This window comes from Vigna angularis, chromosome 5, assembly GCF_016808095.1.
Source record: "Vigna angularis cultivar LongXiaoDou No.4 chromosome 5, ASM1680809v1, whole genome shotgun sequence".
NCBI lineage: Eukaryota > Viridiplantae > Streptophyta > Magnoliopsida > Fabales > Fabaceae > Vigna > Vigna angularis.
In genome coordinates, this window is record NC_068974.1 from 33,994,003 (window position 1) to 34,015,605 (window position 21,603).

The 21,603-nt window shown below is 32.7% G+C and overlaps 2 protein-coding genes across 8 annotated transcripts; both read left to right on the forward strand.

Annotated features, from left to right (window-relative positions):
• Positions 1-2,292: 2,292 nt before the first annotated feature.
• On the forward strand, positions 2,293-6,729 carry LOC108340500 (E3 ubiquitin-protein ligase WAV3). Its single transcript, XM_052877910.1, has 2 exons — positions 2,293-2,875; positions 4,445-6,729. Exons 1-2 carry the CDS (start codon positions 2,654-2,656, stop codon positions 6,359-6,361), a joined length of 2,139 nt encoding a protein of 712 aa, XP_052733870.1. The 5' UTR covers positions 2,293-2,653; the 3' UTR covers positions 6,362-6,729.
• A 1,136-nt stretch (positions 6,730-7,865) lies between these two features.
• Positions 7,866-15,449, forward strand: LOC108340385 (receptor-like serine/threonine-protein kinase NCRK). Of its 7 annotated transcripts, none has more exons than XM_017577739.2 (10): positions 7,866-8,005; positions 10,562-10,648; positions 11,139-11,243; positions 12,015-12,128; positions 12,513-12,791; positions 12,926-13,167; positions 13,295-13,591; positions 13,887-14,120; positions 14,451-14,681; positions 14,864-15,449. In XM_017577739.2, the coding sequence occupies exons 2-10, from the start codon at positions 10,579-10,581 to the stop codon at positions 15,113-15,115; spliced, it is 1,824 nt and encodes a 607-aa protein (XP_017433228.1). In that variant the 5' UTR covers positions 7,866-8,005; positions 10,562-10,578; the 3' UTR covers positions 15,116-15,449. The 7 variants fall into 7 exon arrangements, with proteins under 7 accessions (XP_017433228.1, XP_017433227.1, XP_017433226.1 ...); XM_017577738.2 differs by lacking the exon at positions 7,866-8,005 and adding an exon at positions 9,174-9,336; XM_017577737.2 differs by lacking the exon at positions 7,866-8,005 and adding an exon at positions 9,387-9,518.
• Positions 15,450-21,603: the final 6,154 nt, after the last annotated feature.

The following is a 21,603-nucleotide window of genomic DNA, read 5'->3' on the forward strand; positions in this document are numbered from 1 at the left end:
GAAAAAAAAAATCCAAATCTACACCAAATGAAAGTAGGTACGTTCTTCAAAACCAGGGGATAATTAGAATTCAAATTTGATTATCATATCCATACAAGACGTGTAAGAAATAACAAAACTTAAAAGTTATTATTCCAACCTAAAAGATTGAAGGAAAGACTCAATCTTCAATTGCTAATAAATTTCTTAAAATATAACATTGCTGACCAAATGAAATAGTCCTCCTTTGCCATTTTCCTTTTTCTGAATTTCATGCAATTTTATATATACCAATTCTATATATCATCAATAAGGCACTGATTTTTTTCCCAACATAATCACCACTTTTTGGTGATATTCAATTCCCAAATCCCATAATTTTACATGTGGCAACATCGAATCACTGCAAATTATTTTGTTCGCTTTCGTGCTTCTCACGATACTCAAACTAGTTGACCAACACTTTATTTTTCCTATTTAAATTCAATTACATTAATATAATAAGCTTAATGTAATATAATTGTTTTGGTTCATGAAGTAAACTCCTTTCTTTAATTAGTTTTTTTAAATCTAACATCAGCTCAAAGTTCTTATTCTATTTAGTATTTTTTTTTACCATTTTAATTAAATTGGAGAGTTATTGGCATACAAAAAATTCTAATGTGAAAGTTAATAAGAATTCAATGTATATTAAATCTACTCAACTTATCATATCTCAAACCTGTTTATAGATTTTAAAATAAATTTTAAATTAACATTGTCGTAATTATTAATTGGTAATAATCTTCTTTCAGTTTAACGTAATCATTATTTGCATTAATTTTTATTTAACTTGATCACTCAACTAACCGACTAAACTCTCTTAAAATTTCAAATTAACAAAATCATCAAATTTTTTGCTGACCCCACAATCATACAATGCAATAATTAAAACAAAAAAAATATTCATGTCTTATACGAGTATAGGATAATTTTTCTTTTTATATCTAATAAATATGTTATCTCGACTCTTATATCTTGTGTATTTTATTATATTATATGAAAAAGTATAGAACATAAAATAATAAACTCATGACTTGTTTTCTTTTTCTTCGTAAGTAAGAATTGAAGATAATACTTCTTTCATAACTTGATGACAACTTTTTATTAATTTGATAAAATTAAAATAAAATATGAAGTTTTTATTTTGGTAATTTCAACTTTTCTAGGTAAAACCTATCTTTCTCATTATTGTGCAAAGACATCCAATTCAACGGAAACACCTTGGTACTTTTGTTTGTGCTTATGTTGTTTTAAAAATGACAGTTCATGTAACAATGGGAGCCTGAAAATATGGATAGGGTGGGTGGCTCATTCATTCATGTTTGAAAACTATTTTTATTCTTAAGAAAAAAGATATTTCCCTTTTGTGTTAATCTAAATGTAGAGAATTTATATGTTTATTAACAAATTAGTTCTAGTATTATGATTAGCAATCCAATCTATAACTTAAAAAACCTACCTTTTTTTTTTACTTTTTATATACAATATCACAATCAAGTCTATTTCTTCAAATTAAATAAAAATCACTACGAACATTATAATTATTATTTTTTAAATATTAAGGACCACTCTTCACCAATTAAAATATGGTGGTATGCAGAACTTAAGAATGATTCAATGACGTAATCACGTTCATAACGAGAGAAAAGCATTACATTAAATGACACATCTGATTTTTGTTTTGTAAAATACTTTTCTAATTATGACAGCAAAACTTATTAAAAAAAACTAGAATAATTATTGTCTGTTGATTTTTGTATCTTATAAATCCTTCCAAATATATTAGGACGGATCCGGAATTTAAAAATTTAGAGTTTTTAAGAAAGATAGAATTTAAATAAACCATACAGAAATGACAATACAAAATTTATATAAGATTCTTGGTTTATGTTAAAGTAAAACCAATAATTTTCACGAAACTAGGTTTATCATATATTATAAAAAAACATATAATTAACTTGTATTAATATCTCATATTTCCATTTTAGGATAAATATTTGTCCTCTCATGTAATATAAGTAATAAAATGTTGTAAATTAATATAAGATGAAGTGATATTGGTTGGAACATAACCAAGATTGAAGGTAACATTTATTAATTCTCTGTCCCATATTAATTACCTTTGTCCTACTATAACATTTATCATTTTCTTTTTATTTATTTTCTTTTTACCCATACATCTAAAAAATGAAATGCATGTGGTTTTGTTGAGTTGAGCTGGTACTCAGTACAGAGAAAAATCAATAATATTGAATTCCATCTCAGCTAAGAAAGCTGCTGCTACTTGTTGCCTCTCTCTACCCTATCACCACTCATCATCTCATTCCTTCACTCCACTCCAGCAGTTGAAAAGGGCCAAACTTTCTCTCTCTCTCTCTCTCTCTCTCTCTCAACTCATTGATTACAGCCACCGTTTTTTCTCTCTCTTCTTACTTGCTTTCTTTGGTTCTTCTCTTCTATACCTAAAGCCTACCTTCATACCCATGTCCATTTGTAGCATGTTTCGTCTTGGGCATCCCAAAGTTCAAATTTTTCTCACACACTCCTTCCATTCAAACCTCTACACCCTTTTGGGTCATTTCTAGAAGATCTATCTCCCAACCCTGTTGGGTGAACAGAAAGAAGAAAAAAAATGGGAAGCAAGTGGAGAAAATTGAAGCTGGCTCTTGGTTTGGATTCCTGTGTTCACATTCCTAGAACCTTTGATGATTCCTCCGCCACAGGCAAGTTTTCCGGCAGCGTCTCACCCAGCGTCGTGTCGCCGGCCGGCGACACCTCCGGCTATCGCCCATCGACTCCCACGCCGTCCTCCTCTGGTCTACGGTTACCCAAATCCGGACCCAAATCTCCCAAGGTTAGAAGAACTTAGCATTACCCTTTGAACCTTTTCGGATAAAGTTCTGTTTTTTAACCTCTGTTTTTTCTTGTTTAGTTTCTAAAGTTGTCCTTTTTACTTCACCTGCACCCGTGAATCTCCCTGGAAGGTTCTGGTTTTCACTGTCTGTGTTGAACCGCATTCGTTACATTTCTTATCTTTATCGTTTTTGTTTTGTTTTCTGCGTTAAGTTGGCATATTAGATGTTATAATTCATGCTATCCATTAAGATATGAGTTGATGGACATCAACTTCAGCTTTAATCACACTTTAGCATTCTTAATTAGGGTATGGTGGAGTGTGACGCATTCTGACTATTGCTGAAGCGTTTTATTCTTTGTTGTGTTATTTTCAACTCCATTATGGGTGGGGAATGGCATAAAGTGGAATACTATGCCTACCCTTTTATGGACCAGTTGCTTGGCTCAACAAAACATGCTTTGCATTTTACACCCTTCTTGTTTCGTCCATTTCTCAAATTTACTCTGCACTGTTCAATTTTGTGGGCACATTTCTCTCTCTCTCTCTCTCTCGTTTCCCTTACTTTGTTATCCCCACTTGAGACCCCATAACCGTTGATAGGAAATTTCCCAGATACAAACAAAATAAAAAAGTTGCAGGATAATCAATCTACTGAATGAAAATCAATATAAACTAGGAAATTAACATTAATAAAAAGTTTAATTGTTTTCCTGGCAGGTAAGACTTTATACTATTAATCAACAAGAAATTATCATTAGTGTAATTTCTAAGATAAACAGGGAAAGATGTAGTAATTTATAATTGGATGACAGTGCATAGATTATTTAATAATAATAATATATAATAATTATACAGATTAATAAAGATAAAGATGGTAGACCAGTGAATAAATCATGTTTGGTTTCGCTTTCTTTCGATGACATTTGCAATTTTTTAGTTGTGAATTTGTCTTAGTGTCTTTTTTAAAAGGGGGTTGCTGATTGTTGTTATTTGTTTTTCCTTGGTGACCTCAAAGTCTTTGACCAGGGAACGTTGACCTAGTGTTACCTTTGTACTGTATTAAGATGTGGATTCGGCTGAGAATCTAGGCCTCTGTGGTAAAAAGATGGGTTGCATTCAATTTCATCTTTTTATGCAATGGTCTTACTAGTGGACCTGCATCGGGACAGAAGACTGCAGTGTGATACACTATGGTGTAACAGTGACCTTTGCAAATGTTACACTTATCAATGATTACTTTATTTTAGGCACTGTTCAGATTCGCCTATTCAATCCATTTAGTGCTTTTTCTTTTAATTTTTAAAAACTTGCTAATTCAGATATTAGTATGGATTGTTGGATCGATATATCTGTGTGGCCACGTTTTTCATTGTTAGAAAATTTTAATCATAGTTATAATTTATTTTAGTCAAAAACCTTCATCTATACATACAGACAGTGGGATTTGTTGAACCTTGGAATTATTGTTTCCACCAACTATTTGCGTCAGTTTCTCTAAGAGCTTTTTCACTTATAAGTGCATCAATATGGCTATATTTTCCTAATATTTTTATCCACGGTGTGCAGGGTACGTGTGCAATATGCCTTTACACAATGAAACCAGGGCAGGGCCATGCCATTTTCACTGCAGAATGTTCTCACTCTTTCCATTTTCACTGCATCACTTCTAATGTGAAACATGGGAACCAGATTTGCCCTGTCTGCCGAGCAAAATGGAAAGAAGTTCCTTTTCAGAGTCCTACTTCTAATATGCCCCATGACTTGCCTCGAATTAACCTTGTTGCTACTCGAGATGAAGGCTGGCCAACTGCCGTACGGAGGCTTCCTTCTCCTCAAGGTGATGCTGCTCGGCCGATTTCTTCACTTTATCATGTTAATGAACCTGCTATTTTTGATGATGATGAAGCCCTGGATCAACAAACTTCAATTACCCATCATAAAGATGAAACTGACCATGATAAGATAAATACAGTGGAGATCAAAACATTTCCTGAGGTTTCAGCTGTTCCAAAATCGGCCTCTCATGATGCCTTTGCTGTATTAATCCATCTCAAAGCTCCTCATTCAGGGAGAAAACCACATATTGGACAAAATGTTGAATCATCACCTCCGGATGAGAATACTCGAGCCTCAGTTGATCTTGTTACAGTTCTTGATGTGAGTGGTAGCATGGCAGGTACTAAACTAGCGTTGCTAAAACGTGCTATGGGTTTTGTCATTCAGAACCTTGGTCCATCAGACCGGCTGTCTGTCATTGCCTTCTCCTCCACAGCACGTCGCATCTTCCCTCTTCGGTTGATGACTGAGACTGGACGACAGCAGGCATTGCAGGCTGTTAATTCCCTGGTTTCAAATGGGGGCACAAACATTGCTGAAGGCCTGAGAAAAGGTGCCAAGGTGTTTGCTGATCGCAAATGGAAGAACTCCGTTAGCAGCATCATATTACTCTCTGATGGCCAGGATACATATACAGTCAATAGCAGGCCTAATACTGGAACAGATTACCAGTCACTTGTTCCAAACTCCATTCATCGAAATAATGGTGTTGGCATGCAGATTCCAGTGCATGCATTTGGGTTTGGCTCTGATCATGATGCCACTTCAATGCATTCAATCTCAGAGATATCTGGGGGTACATTTTCTTTTATCGAAGCTGAGGATGTGATCCAGGATGCATTTGCACAGTGTATCGGAGGACTCTTGAGTGTGGTGGTACAAGAATTACAAGTGGAAGTGGGGTGTGTTCATCCTCATTTACAACTTAGTTCTGTGAAAGCAGGAAGCTACCAAACAAGCTTGATGGCGAATGCAAGACTGGCTACTATCAGTGTGGGAGATTTGTACGCCGAAGAGGAAAGAGACTTTTTGGTGACAGTTAATGTTCCAGTTCATGAGTCAACTGATGAGATGCCTCTGTTGATTGTGAGAGGTCTTTACCGAGATCCCATAACAAAAGAAATGGTGGCTTTGGAAGAAAACAGTGAAGTTAAAATTCAGAGACCTGACATCGCTGAAGAACTAGTTGTGTCAATAGAGGTAGACAGACAGCGAAACAGGCTTCAAGCTGCTGAGGCCATGGCTGAGGCTAGAGTTGCAGCTGAACGTGGTGATTTGTCTAGTGCAGTTTCAGTCCTGGATAATTGTCACAAGGCATTGTCTGAAACCATTTCTGCTCAAGCTGCAGATAGATTATGTGTTGCTCTTTCTGCAGAGTTGAAGGAGATGCAGGAGAGGATGGCTAATCAACGTGTTTATGAGCAGTCTGGAAGGGCCTATGTCTTGTCAGGATTGAGTTCACATTCATGGCAGAGGGCAACCGCACGTGGTGATTCCACAGACAGCTCTAGCCTTGTGCAAGCATACCAAACTCCTTCAATGGTTGACATGGTGACGCGCTCCCAGACCATGGTTTTTGGAGCTCCGCAAAATAAACGAGTTCTCAGGCCTGCGAAGTCATTTCCTGATAGACAGAGAAGACAATAGAAATGAAAAACTATGTTTGGGAAATACTATTTGGCCTATACTTATACTTTCTGAGGAAACCTTCATGTTTCTTCGTATCTTAAGCTACCCTTTTGTTTTTGGTTTTGTGAAGGTGGGGTATAATGGAAAGGAAGGAGTTTTAGGTGGATAAAATTCCTGATTTTGCCAATATGAAAAAGTGTAAATGCATAGGCTGGAAAAGGGGCTCTGCAGAGAATGAATGGCGAAAAAGGATGCACAGGTTGAATATTTCAGTGTGATTCCGAGTGATGTACATAACCTATTGTTTTTCAGTTGAATTGTGCGGGTGACTTTCATCACTGGATTATATACATATGGTATAATATATGTGCTTCTGATTCTTTTCATCAGTGGTGATCTTCTTTATTATGCTTTTCCTTAATTTTATGGCCCTTTAGTTTGCATGCTTTCATTTTATATTATTATAGTTCTTTTAAAATTCAAGAACCACCATTTCTGGATTCTAATCGACCAATATTCTGGCAACAATGAAGGAGAACTTGCATTCTTCTCTAAAACGACTTTGTTCAAGATGAAATATGTAGGATTCTGAACATATTCTAATATAAGCAAGACATGATTGTGATATGAGAAAGGATGACATTTCAAAATCTATTGGTGCCACTTTTAGAATCTAATCTTTCAAAGCATATATTGTTCTTTGAAAAAGCAAAAATTCTAACTTTTATATAAAACATATATAATATATCTTTGGACAAATGAAAGAATTCCTCGTGTTTTATACCCACAACTTGTTTCCTTACTAGAACATCTTGAATTTCATTCTCTAATGTCTCCATCCAAGCCTAACTCATGAGTTCATTCTCTCTTGTTTTCAATGTTCAATCTAAACTTACATCAAGTTATCAAGTTTCATATATTTTACTTCTCTTCATTCACTACATGAAATCATGTTCCTTTTCTTAAAAAGACACCACTCAAACCTTATATTTTTCTTCCAAAATTCAAATCCTATATTATATTCCCACTCTCTCCCACGTTCTATAGGTTTTCCGTTTTGACCTGCTTTTTATATGACATGGGCCAGAAAAGTAAAACTGCACCTACTCATTTTCGGATCTTTGATTGCAAACCTAAACATATAATGATCATGGAGACGTATGGACACTACATGATTGGATATACCTCGTAATGTGAGTCATGAGTCACGTGATTGTCATACCAATCTACGTAATAAATTATCTTTGATGCAGATAATTAATCTGTTTAATCGAAGATTAGAACAGCTACGATGTTGGGGTTAGATATTTAATTTGTAAGCAAGTGAGATTAATATGATATAGAAAGTTAAAATACTGGTTCTAAGTCCTTAAATATAAAAAATTTCATTTAACTATTACAGTGAATTTATTGCATGTGTATGACAAAAACTTGGTAGGACAACGTGTTTGATAAAGTAAGCAATGGTTGCCACCTACGCACTTGTTTCTCTCTAGCTATGGAGCTACCTTCGGGCACTTCATCAATCTCTTCTTCGCTGTGACTTCATTATAAGCCCTTCGACACTCTCAAAGTCCTTCCTATTCTTCACCAAAACTTGCACTCAAATTCTCATTTCCCCAACATTGCATGTTTCACAGTTAGCAGATCTAAGGCTTTGAGGTATGTACTGTGGTGAGTCCTAGTTTTTTTTTTTCAAAAAATATAGATGGTGTTATTATTCTCGTACGTAGTTGTACCTAAAGACGGTGGCATTGTTGTTTGGTTTGGCACATCAACCCCACCAAATTAAGGGAAAAAGTTAAGAGGGTATGTTTATTGGTGTAGGACATGATTGATTAAGGATGCTTGACAGCATAATTTGATGGCATTTTTGGATTAACATGCTTTCCAATAACGATCTCAGAGTCACCACCGCTGATTAAGATTGTTCTTGAGGAATGCAATGCTCATTTTTCTGATTGATTTCTGTGCTGACATCTCTCTCCTTCACGATTGACACTGACCCCACAAACGACAAAGCAACATGTCACTTGGGGCCCACACTTTAGATCAAAACAACTCAGCGTTGAATTTCTTCTTTACGGGATGAAGTACATTTTAACCATATGTAGATAGCTCCATGTCTTTCAAGCTAAGTTATGTTATATGATATGTATAGAAACAGTCATGAAACAGTGGACAAACAGTATAATTATTATAAATAAACCTATTCATTTCTCATCTGGGTTCTCTCACATTTTCACTGGTAACTGTTAAATTACTAATTAACATTTATTGATTAAAAGGTTGTGGTTTTGGTTTACATATACAAGTAGTAGAAACTGAGTTTAAAAAGATCTTGTTGTAGCCGTTATTAATGTGTGATCTGTATTCTGTCACATTTTCAATGGCATCTTAATCATACATTTATTGATTAAAATTTATTAAGAGAGAGACTTTCAAACTTTTGTGGTTTTTAATAAATTTAACTGAGTTCAAAGAAGTCTTCTACTACTACCACAGAATATTACTAACGGTTCTCTTGTAACATGAAGTTATGGTATGCTTTATGTATCTAAATCCTTTAAACTGTGTATACCGTCAGTGTTTTTTCATTGTCTCACGTCTTTTCATTCAAGAAATGACAAAGCAGTACTTTATCTTTTGGTCGTTAGCTACACCCTATTGTTCTATTCTTTTGAAGTAAGTAAAATTTGGTGCTCCAAAGTTGAAACTAACTTATTCCACTTCGTTTTTCATGTTTGTGATAAAAGGATATACTTGACCCTAAATTTTTATTTATTTTTAAATAAAGTACAGATTCTGTTACGACTACAAGACAATTCTGTAAATTCAGTGGGTCAGATAGTTCATACGAAGGAAGAATTGATCAGGGAATGGGTGAAAAACAAGCTGAGCTGTGAGGTGGTTTTATTTTGGATAAATGCAAGTAAATTTGGAAGGGAGGTTGAAGTGTTGTTTTCAGTTAGCAAAGGGTTATTTTCAAAGAGGTGGAGGATTAGATGGTTCCCTTTTTAAGTTTCAATTGAATAAATTCATATCTAGATGCTTATGTTGTTTTTGTAGAATAGACTCATTTGGATAGGTCTCTATCCTCCATATCTGTTTACCATTTGTGTGATTGATTTTCTTCTGATTGCCCTTTATTGTTCTCCAATAATGAAACTTGGAGGTTGGTGACTAGGGTTCTCATTACTCTATTTTACTTCTGTTTTTTCCTTGTTTCAGTTTAGTGGAATAGTTTAGTTTCTTTCCAGAACAGAGAAAATGTGCATAATTTGAGGGGAAATTACAAAACCTTGCAAACCCTCCTAGCTATATTATTAATCTTAGTCTTTGCTTTCTCAGATGATCATTGTAGCTTTCTTTCTCTTATGCTCTGACTTTCTTTGCACCAAAACCCTCTTCTCCTATCTCCAAAACTCAAAAGCCTTGCAGAATTGTGGGTAAAAACCGTGATGGTTTCTTGTGTTGTGGTACATTCCATTTGTAGACTTTCGAGGCTGTTCTTAAGCCCTGCTTCTACCAGTTCACTACCTGTACTGATTTCTTTTTTTGTGGTTTAAGATGTAACAATTCTGTCGGTCGATCTGTCTTCCAGCTGATTAACATTATTGCAACCTTTTTTGTTGACTTCCTAACTCTGCATGCAATGTTTTTAAGTCAATAACCTCCCCACGGCCATAGTTTCAGTATATGGTACTGAGGGAGAATAACCTTGACTCTGATGTTTTGTTGGCAAACCCAGCATTTGTTCCTTCCTACCCTTGTTACCTCCATTGCATACATTGCTGTGAAATTAGGTCAGGAAACGAGATTTTATATCCCCTTATTGAGAATGAAATGATTGACATCCATTTCCTTGCTGTAGCACAGGGTAGAAACTGAAAAATGGGTGTGCTGTTGGCTCTCTTGATTTATTTGTGTGAAGCTTGTAATTTTTGGATTAGTTTAAGAGGTGGATCACTTTTCCATTTTGCTTCCACAGATGCAGATTGGACTCAGAATATTAGAAGACTAAGCCTGTTCTTAATACTGGTTTAACATTTGATGCTATTTTCTTTCTCTTTTTCAACTGTGATCATTAAAATGGCATAGTTATTTCAATACAGAGATTAAGTCATAATTAAGTTTTGTTAGTTGCTTCAGTTTCATGTTTGCTCAAGCATTTTGTAGGCATCTAAAGTAATTTTTTTTACTTTCTTTTACTTGCAGTGTATGGGTTGGAATAAATGAAGCCACAGCTCAAAATTGCTCTTGCTCTAGTTATTAGCTTGCTTTGGATTCAGAGCTCATTTTGTGGTTAGTATAGCAATTTAGAAAATGTTATGTATTTGGCTCTCCAATTGTTTTTAGAGCTTAGCTCAGAAATTTAGGTGATTTACTGCTTCAATGAAAAACGAATCCTATGGACACTTCGGGTAGTATATACATTCAGTTTGCTCTGTATTTTAGCACTAGTTAATTCACAAATTACGAAAAAAATATTAATTTGTCTTTTTGATTTTGTGAGTAGTATAGCATAGCTTACCTTGAATACTGATATTTAGGTTCTTTCTGCATAAATAAAGAAAAATGGAAAATAGCTGTATTTGATAAACGGGGACATTACATGGACTTATTCCTGCAACGTGAGATAATTGATAATTGATAATTAGTTTCACTTTCATGTTCTTTTAATATGGAGTTTTTTGAGTTTCTCTGTTCCATATTTTACATGTTTCATCTTAGTGATAAATAAAATCCAAAAGAGCCAAAAATACTTTTTTTTGCCTTCTATTGTTCTTTACAGATGAAGCTTCTGATAACCTAAACAAGTGGAGATGTAGATGTTCTTTTGAAGGGAATCGGAGTTTCTCTCTGGCTAATTGTTCTAAGTCCTGTGATTGCCACTCAGGTATGCGTTTAATATTTTAGTGGAATGAAGACCGATAGCCTCCTGCTGCATATTTTTAGGAACCTACAAGCAAGACAGCTGAGAAAAGAAAGAAAGAAGATCTGCAAACTTTGATTACATTTTAATAAAGAAAATCAATAATTCTATTTCACAACAGAGCTGGTGCTCAGTTTTCCAATACAATCAAAATTCAGAATGAATTTTTTTCTACTCCCTTCTAAGCTAACCACCTAACCAATTCTTTAAGGAACTGCTCTTAGCCAACTCAAGCTCATTCTAAACCGCTCTGATTACCTTGCTTTGTTTTCCTTTATTACTATGTCCCATCAGTTTTTACCCTTCTTTTCACCTATTATATTCTTACCCTTTATTATTTAGCTTGATCTTTGACTTTGGGTATGATTAGTAGATGCATTTTTGAAAAACATTCCTGGTATAGTGAATTAACCTAGATTTATACAAGGTGCTTTTGTAATAAATTTTTCAAATTATATTTGTTGATAGCAGAACACCCTGTAGAGTGGCAAAAACTCATTGGATATTAGTAGGTGTAGGTTAACTTTGATCCTCCAAATGTTTCATTGTAGAATTCATATTAAATGTTCACACTAGCATAGAGAAATTTTGGAGCTAAGATGCTAAAGTACCTAATTGTGGTTGATAATCAATATACATGGTAGGAATGCAATGTATTTCTCCATTTCGGTTGAAATGGGGATACCATGATCACAGCTTCAGTATTATATGGTGACTGCTTTGCCTTCCATGTAGATGCTGAAGAAAGTGCATCCGTATGGAAATGCATATGCGATTCAAATGGGTTTCCCCAAGTGGCAGCAGATGGTCATAGCCCTAATTGTTTTAAAGCTTGCAACTGCACTTGGGGTACTTTCCCTCTATCTCCTCCTCTAGTCCTGAATTTCCATCTCTTAAATTTCACTTGCTGTTTTTTGGGGACATTTAATACAATTTTTCTATAACAGATAGCTTTTTACTTGAAGATTGGATTTGTTTCTCAACTTTTTACCTATTTTCATCATATTCTTATCCAATTGATACTGGAAAAAGATTATACCATTTCACACAGAATTATTGATTTATTCCTATATCAAGCAACTCAGAAGCTGAATACATGATTTTTTATAGCAGATCACTTCTTACTTGAAGATGTTTTTGTTTCTCAAATTTTTGCTTCTTTTCATCGTATTTTTGAGTTAATGATATTGGAAATTTTTTACTGAATGTATGATTTCTTTATGTATTCTTCAGGAACTGTCAGCAATAGGGGAGGTTCAAAGAAACGTGTTTCCATCAAGATTGTTGTAGTTATCCTATTAATATGTGTTATATGCACAACCATGGCGTTTCTTGTCTCACTCTTATGCCATGTATACAGAAGGGACAGATGTACTATTCAATCACCCATATTCTCAACATATAAGGAAACAAGTAGTGGTAGTTCCACCAACTTAATTAGTCATAGGTCAGGGGTTTCCTCGGTGCCAGAAACAAAATTTGCTATAAATTCTCCAATTTGTCATATTACAGGTGAGTTGGTTTTAATTTCATGCTTCAAATGCATATCCCTTTTCAAATTTTATGAATGTATATGCAACTCCGGGGATTTTCTGTTAATTTGCTATTGTTCATTGGTTCTCAATTATCATTTTTCTTTTCTGTAGGATGCTTTCAGAAAGCCTCTTTCTTATTTGGGAGCCCAAAAGAAACTTACCATGGAAATATTTTTCCATTTTCCTTAGCTGAACTGGAAAATGCCACTGAAAACTTTTCCTCTTCCAACCTGATTGGACTAGGCGGAAGCAGTTATGTATACCATGGTCGGCTGAAAGATGGTAGCAATGTGGCAGTTAAACGACTAAAAGATCAAGGAGGGCCAGAAGCAGACTCTGCATTTTTCAAGGAGGTTGTTACTAATGTTGCAATATCAGTATTCTTTGGCTTTCCATTTGAAGTTATAATAATGTCCCATTTGAAGTTATCGCTGCACAGCATTTACATTAGTTATTGATTAATCGTTTTTGTTTGCGCAGATTGAACTATTATCTAGACTTCATCATTGTCATTTGGTGCCTTTGCTCGGATACTGTTCAGAGTTAAAAGGAAAACATGTTCAGAGGTTACTTGTATTTGACTACATGGCTAATGGAAATTTGAGGGACTGTTTAGATGGAGTTTCTGGAAAACATATAGATTGGACTACTCGTGTAATGATTGCGTTAGGAGCTGCGAAGGGCTTGGAGTATCTCCATGAAGCAGCTGCTCCAAGAATTCTTCATAGAGATGTCAAATCAACTAACATTCTTCTGGATGAAAATTGGCAAGCAAAAGTATGAATCTTGTGTGTTCTGGGTTCACGGTAGTAGTAAATTGGGAATTAGATGAAATATTTTACCTGGATTTGCACATGAATACGAGTTTGGCTTATGATACAGAGCCAGTAAGATACTGAAAGCAAATAAAAAATGGTGGTTTTGGACTAGAATCCTGTAACACCTTTCTGGCCGCTAAATTTTTTTTATGAATCTACTATGTTTAGGAAGTAGAGTTAGTGATTCATAGCTGGTAGTGGTCGGTTAAATCGAAAGGTATAAACCATAATCTTTTCAAATATTCAACTTGCAGATAACTGATCTTGGCATGGCTAAAAACCTGAGATCTGATGACCTCCCTAGCTGTTCAAATTCTCCAGCAAGAATGCAGGGTACATTTGGCTATTTTGCACCTGAGTATGCCATTGTTGGTAGAGCTTCTCTTGAGTCAGATGTCTTTAGTTTTGGTGTGGTTCTTCTTGAGCTTATCAGTGGTCGGCAGCCCATCCATAAATCAACTGGCAAAGAAGAAAGCCTTGTTATATGGGTATTTTAAATTATCCTCATAACTAATAACCACAACCTTGATTTTACATTTGTTCATATTAGGAAGATCTTCAATGTGCTAACTCGATGCCCATACTAGGACATCATTTTCATGAGGATCTTTGACTTATGATAGCTTAAACTTCTTTTGTTTTTTCCATTTCAATCATTGATTCAACATGTCTTCTGCATCCCCATAATATATTTCATTTTCCATTTACAATCTGAACTAGGATGGTTGTGTTCTTGATATTGCATAGCTTAGTGAATTCAACTACAAAAGATTATGGACAGTCAGGCATTGATATATGTTTCTTAACTTCTGTTTTAGGCTACTCCTCGCTTACAGGATAGTAGGCGAGTAATAATTGAGCTGGTTGATCCACAATTAAAAGGAAATTTTCCAGAAGAAGAGGTGCAGGTGATGGCATACTTAGCAAAGGAGTGTTTGCTGCTAGATCCTGACACTCGACCAACCATGAGTGAGGTTGTTCAGATTCTTTTAAGTATTTCCCCAGGAAAATCTAGGAGGAGAAGAAACATTACAGGCAGCCTCTTTCAGGTTAATGCTGTTTTGATTCCTAATTGTGATCTTTCTAGTTTCAGGTTTCTTATTTTTCAAAGTTTTGATGTATACTTCGGTTATCTGGTTGTTACATTTGCTGGTATCAATAATCATTCTGAAGTGGCATGTAAACCGAAAAATAAACCATATCATGATATTTTCTTTCTTGATGGACGCAGGATGAAGAAAAGCAAAGGCAAGCCACACCCAGTAAATTTCCAACGCATAGTTCACTGCCAATATATCTTGATCATAATCATTCTGTTAAGAACAAAAGTAATGAAGCAGATCCAGTTTCAGCTGAGTATATGGAGAGTTTGATCATCTTGGCTGCAAAATCTGATGGCTCTTGTGTATCAGAAGAGGAAATGGTAGACCTAACTGAGCCTAGGTTTGAATCCTTTTGCATCACCTCTGGCAAAGCCCCTTGAAAACATAGCAGCTGGCAGAATTATGAGGAGTTTACGTTGTGTTTCTTGTGCATGGCAGAATGATATACTATAAGCGATTCTGCAATTAATCTGTTGTGGAGATTATCATGGTCTACACATTTTTTTCGCTTTGTTTTGAAAGGAAGAGCACTAGGTGGTGTTAGATAAGCTCTGATCATATTCGTTTGTTTCTTGTACAGAAAAACATATAGGATGATACAAATTTCTGGTTTTCTTTATGTGAAAAAGAACTAAAGAAGAACCGGATTACATACACATTAAATTAAAGGTTTTGATCATAGATATATTCATGCTACAATTATATTTTGGTATATTTTTTAAATTATTTAACAGTGTATCGATGTGACGATAAAACATGAAACATATTGGCCCATGATAACATGAAATGTTTGTATGATTATTTGATAATAAATGATTCCAGTCTCAAATATATGAAATGGAAAAGTAAAAAAATAATGAGAAAGATGCACTAGTTATTGAAGTAAAAGATGACTCCATGATTTTCCTAGATAAATTTCTAGTATTGAATCATTACTTATCTCATAACAACCAAAATAATTTATAAAAATTGTCCTTCTCACATAATACTTTATTTTTTAATTTTTGAATTATACAATTTAAAAATTAAAAAATGACTTCTGAATTTTACAAACTTCAAAATTATATAATCCGAAAGTTAAAAATACCTGAATTGTGCGATCCAAAAATTAAATAACTTTTAAATTATATAATCATTCTTTAAAATGTAGACAAGAAAAAGTGATTTTAATGTATAATCTAAATAAAATTGGATTATATGTTAGTGTAAATAAATTTAGCTTTTTTTTCAAGATAAACTTGAATAAATTTTACCACGAAGACAAGTTTTAAAAAATTAATCTTTAAAAATAGCTTCCATTTTAGTGATAAATAAATAGAAAAATAAAAATATATTTAATCAAATTTCAGAGAACTCTTAAACATGATATGAAGGAACAGATAATTAAAATGTGCATATCTATTATTCACAAATATTTATTAAAGGTTTTTACTTAATATTTGTGTGGATTTTATGCTCGGATATCATGGATACAAATGTTTTGCCTTTCCTACTGATGATCATTTCCTTCAATGCACCACTGACACTTAATTAAGAGGTAAAATAAAGATTGAATTTTGAATCTTTGTTTTTGTTTGTGTTTATTTAAAATGTGAAATAGAAGATAGTAGCTGCTACTCAAATGGTATGATTTGTATAGTTTTTGTGAGATGAATGAATAAATAGTGTATTATGCAGAAAGCGTGTTGAATAATGTGATAATGAGTGTGCAGGTGAATGATTTATGATGAAAATAATCTTTGTGGATGGTCGGTTGAGTGTTCGTTAGAAGTTATAAACGTAGAAGTAATCATATTTTGAAGCAACTTTGACTCTTGCTAATATTAGTATCTTAGACGGATCTCTATTTTCAATCCATCACACAAAATCAAATCAAACATATACAATTAGATTCCTTTCTTCTTATATTTTAAATCCAATAATTTTTATGATCAATATTTAGTCAGTTTTTCAATAGGAGTAAAAAAATAGACTAATTTAATCAATTTAGACTCGATTGTCATTTCTCTATAAATAAAATAGAGAAGTTTGAATTGGTTTATCGAAATAAAAAAAGTTCAAAAATCTTGATTTATATATCGACAAACTAGTAGATTGAAAGATTGGTCTCTCAATTTTTTTAAAATTTTTTATTTTTAATATATATATATATATATAACACATTTAATTATATAAATATCTTTTAAGTATATTTAATTATATAAATATTTTCTAAGTTTTAATTAATCAATTAATATTTAAGATTTAAATATTTATTAATGTCTTTAATCAATAAATTAAAATAATTATTTTATTTATATGTTAAATTATTCTATTATAATTAAGACTTAAATGCTAATTTCGTTTTTATTTTTATTAAGTTTGTTTAATTTAGTTTCAATAAAATTTCTAATTTTTGTTAATATTTGTCGATTTAAGTTTTTTTTTATAATACCTTTTAAATAATTAACAACATGTGAATAATATGACACAATTTGTTTAACATGGTCCATTTTCTCTAACATGGAAGAGAGTTTCATTTTCTTCCACATCCATGTCCACACAAAAGCTTTCACTATTTTTCTACTTCCAACCAACACACAATCTTTCATCAAAACCTTCACTCTACACATTTTTATCAACGCTCATCTTTCATCAAAACCAATCTCCCACACACTCTTGACCGTCATCATCTCCATCATACTACAAAATTTCATCTTTATCTACCACCACTGAAAATCCCATTATTCACACTCTAAACATACTCCAAACACCTGTATCACACAGACAACACGCACAAAAATCATAACTCCATTACCCTTTACTCACAAACTCCACATAACAATGCAACATTCTCCTTCACAAATTTAACAACACACTCTATTATCCTTTAAGGTAACAACACAACAAAATTGTTAAAGGTGGACTTTGAGCCTAACTCAACCCCACAAAACCGGCTTGTAAGGTGAGGTTTGCACCCCATTTATTTATTATAATTTGGTCTTATCTCTAGTCGACGTGGGACTTCCAACACACCCCTTCACGCTGAGATATAGACATCTCGAGCATGAGAGTAGAATTAATGGGTGGTCCGATAATGGCCCAACAACGGGTGAAACAGAAGAACAGAATGTCTACATAGATATCGCTAGGATAGGCTCCAACCATGGCTCTGATACCATGTTAGAAGTGGACTTTAAGCCTAACTCAACCCCACAAAATCGGCTTGTAAGGTGAGGTTGACACCCCACTTATATATTATAATTTGGTCTTATCTCTAGTTGGCGTGGGACTTCCAACAAGAATACACACCTTTATCCTTTTCTTCCCTTCATGCCTTCCATAAAGCAACCTTTTCCAAAACCCACATCATTAACCTCCACACTTACTCTTCGAACTATCAAAAACCCAAAACCATTTTTATAGATAAACAGAAAAATTAAAGAACTCACTAAAATTGATCTCTTTATTTTCTCAACATTCAAGATTGCATCCAAAAACAGAGAGGGAGGAGAGGATGTGCGTGGATAGCACACCGATGGTTCATCTACAACATCAGTAACTCGCTAGTGATGTCGATGGTATTTCTAGTTGAAGGTACCCCTGGTCGCAAGCGTAGCACAGTGAGGGGAGAAATTTAAGCCTCATGGAAAGAAGAAGAATAAAGCATTGAGAGAAGAGAAAGTCGGCTGTAACAACGCCAGTCGAAGCTGCAAAGGTGAGAGGAAGAAGATGGAGCAATGATGCTGATGAGATCTCTAGTGGTAGTTAACATCGTCGACGAGGACCTCAACTAGGCGAAGAAGGTGCAACTATGGGTGGAGGAGGTTTTTCCATGTCTCACTTAAGTATTAGTTTCCAATTTGATAATTCATGACTATGAATGGAGAAAATGTTACATGTCTAACTTCCAAATCACCTTTTTTTTGGCATGTATTTTATATATTTACTGGAATTGACAAATAGTAGAGGACTTGGACAAAGATATGAGACTAGTGATAGTCCTATTGTTTACAAAATATAAAAGTATGCATCAAGTTTCTCTTTGTACTCCATCTTCTTCTTTAAAATTAAGAAAAAAAAATTATTTTTTACACAAAATTTTTAATAACATTTTAATGCAGTATATGTGTATTTTTTTTATTGGTTCATTATTTATTTGTTATTATATTGATGTATGGTTTTACAAATGTATAGTTTGTTTATCTTGTTTCAGAAATCTTTTCCTATTTTATGACTAATTAGTTCCTCTTTTAAAAGTGGAGAAATTACTTCATAATTAGAGTCATTATTAATCTGTATTTTAAACCATCCAATTGAAAAACACAAATAACTTTCATTTAAAATGAAATGACTAATGTAATACTAAGAGTAAATAAAAAAATATAATTTTTTGTAAAATTTTTGTGAAATGCTAACTACTACTATAAGTGCAAAGTTTTCTGATGGAAGTGGTAATTATATTTTTATAGGAAAAGTGCAAAGGCAAGATTGAGGAAGATTCTTTTGTTTAAGCTTGAAAAGTTGAAGCTACAAACATTTTTTTTATTCAAGTAATTTTATCAACTGTATGGTGGTAGACTATTCACAATTATTTTAGTACTATTTTGTTAAAAATCTGTAAACATAAAAGTTAAATATTAATAAATTAAATGAATTTTTAAATATTATAAAAGTAATTTTTATAGATTTTATTTTATATGATAGTAAAATAAAATAGTATATAAAATAAAAATAATTAAAAAATAAACATAATACATTACAATAAAATTTCAGTTTTATTAGAATGAAAATATCTGTTACTAATCTCTCACTAATTTATGTGAAAATAGCTAAAGAATAAAATTGTAACTTATTCCTAACAAAATAACTATAGATTTACCAGAACATATATCTCTACTAATTTACAAAAAAAAAATAATGAAAAAATAAAATTACAATTCCTTTGTAACAAAATAACTACATATTTATTATAACATATATTTGTAGTTAATTATTCTCAATTAAAATAATATTAAATAAAAAATAAATAATTTTTAATTTAAATATTTAATTTTTTAATTTAAATATTTAAAAATGATTTATAATTAAAATATTTTAAAATTATTTAATTTAAATACTTTAAAATTATTTTTTAAAATATAATTGCATATATTAAAATATAAAATATAATTATAAATATCAATAAATAAGTTAAAATATATTTATTTCCTGTAAATATGAAAGAATTTCATGACAATCAAGTTATAATAAATATATAATAATGTAACAAGTATTAATATAAACCCTAATTATTAATTAAGAATAAACAATAAAATAAGATGAAAAAATTAGATATATGCACTTTAACTTTAGTAAAAGAATTATAATTTTAAGAAAATAAAAATTAAGAAAGGAAACAACATACTTAATGCTTTATCTATCATATTTATTTACTAAGACAATTTTATAAAATTATTAATTTAATTAAAATCAAATTTGAAATGTTTTAAGGGAATTTAATGATGCGAAATTAAGGTTCATTGATCCACTTTGGGTTCTATTATCTAAATTGGAGATTGATTAGGGGTTGATTGAGTAAAATTAGGGTTCAATGAAGACATCTAGATGTTTGTGTTCATCTTTGGGACATTGTTGTTTGGAATGGCGAGGTGGTTGTAGGTAAGTCGCAAGGTAGTTCAAGGTGAATTGCGTCAAAGTTGAATAAATGTTATATTGGAGTTTTCAACTTATCTTTTGGTAATTTTTGTCATCATATACCTTTCGTTTTTCCAAAGCCACAATGTTGATATGTCTTTTTGTGTTTATTGTGTTATGGTCTCGCATGTTGTCCCCGATTTTTAAAGTTATGTTGTAGTGTCATTTTCAGTGTTATATTTTTAATAAATGTTCTATTTTATCGGTATATTATTATTTTATAGGTGTAAAAATATTTATATTTTGTTGTGTGTGATGGAGGAGAATTTTGAGGTAGTTATCCATGATGGGGAAAGTTTGTAAATGATGACAGACTGAAGTATGACGGGGAAATTGATACCTTATCTTTGATCTAAACGTTTGGAGTTACTTTGTTGTAGTAAGTTTAGTAGCAAGTGTACTGAAATTGTTGCCGTATGTTAGATTCAAAGAGTTTTGATTATACCTTTTTCATTCAACCATATTCATTAGACCATTTTCATTCAACCATTTCCATTAAACCATTTTCATTATACCATTTTCATTCAACCATTTTCATTATACCATTTTCATTCAACCATTTTCATTGTAAATTAATGGACAACCAATGAACTTGTGCAACTCTTCAATTCATTGAATAATATTACATTCAACAACACACCAACAATAGACAATGTCAATGGTACATCCTACACAATGCCAACTATACATCTTAACAACAAAGAAATCAACTTAACTAATTAAAGATAAAAGGATAGTTGCAACACATCATGGACATCTCATTAACATTGAAACTAAAATTATGTTGATGACACATAAACACATACCACCCTTATCAACACTTTAATCCACTTTTAAAGAATCAAGATAACTTTCTCCAAATTATGCATGATCTTCCTATCAACTTCCTTTTCTTTAGTGTTCACCAAACTGTCATCATTTCCTTCGCAATTCACATAAGTACCACTTTCGCTGAACCGATTATCAATGCATCATTTGAAGTCATTGCAACCAACGTCTTCACTTCCATTTTGTTCAAAAAAATCACCAACCACAGGAACTGAGTATTCCATTTTCAGAAACAATAAAACAAATAAAATAGATTCCATGTTACCTTATGCTTAGAGTAATCCCAAAATTATTTCTCTCGATTCTTAGTTTTTTCGCAATTCTCAATACTGATTTCTCTCCACAATGACAAATAGGTGAAACA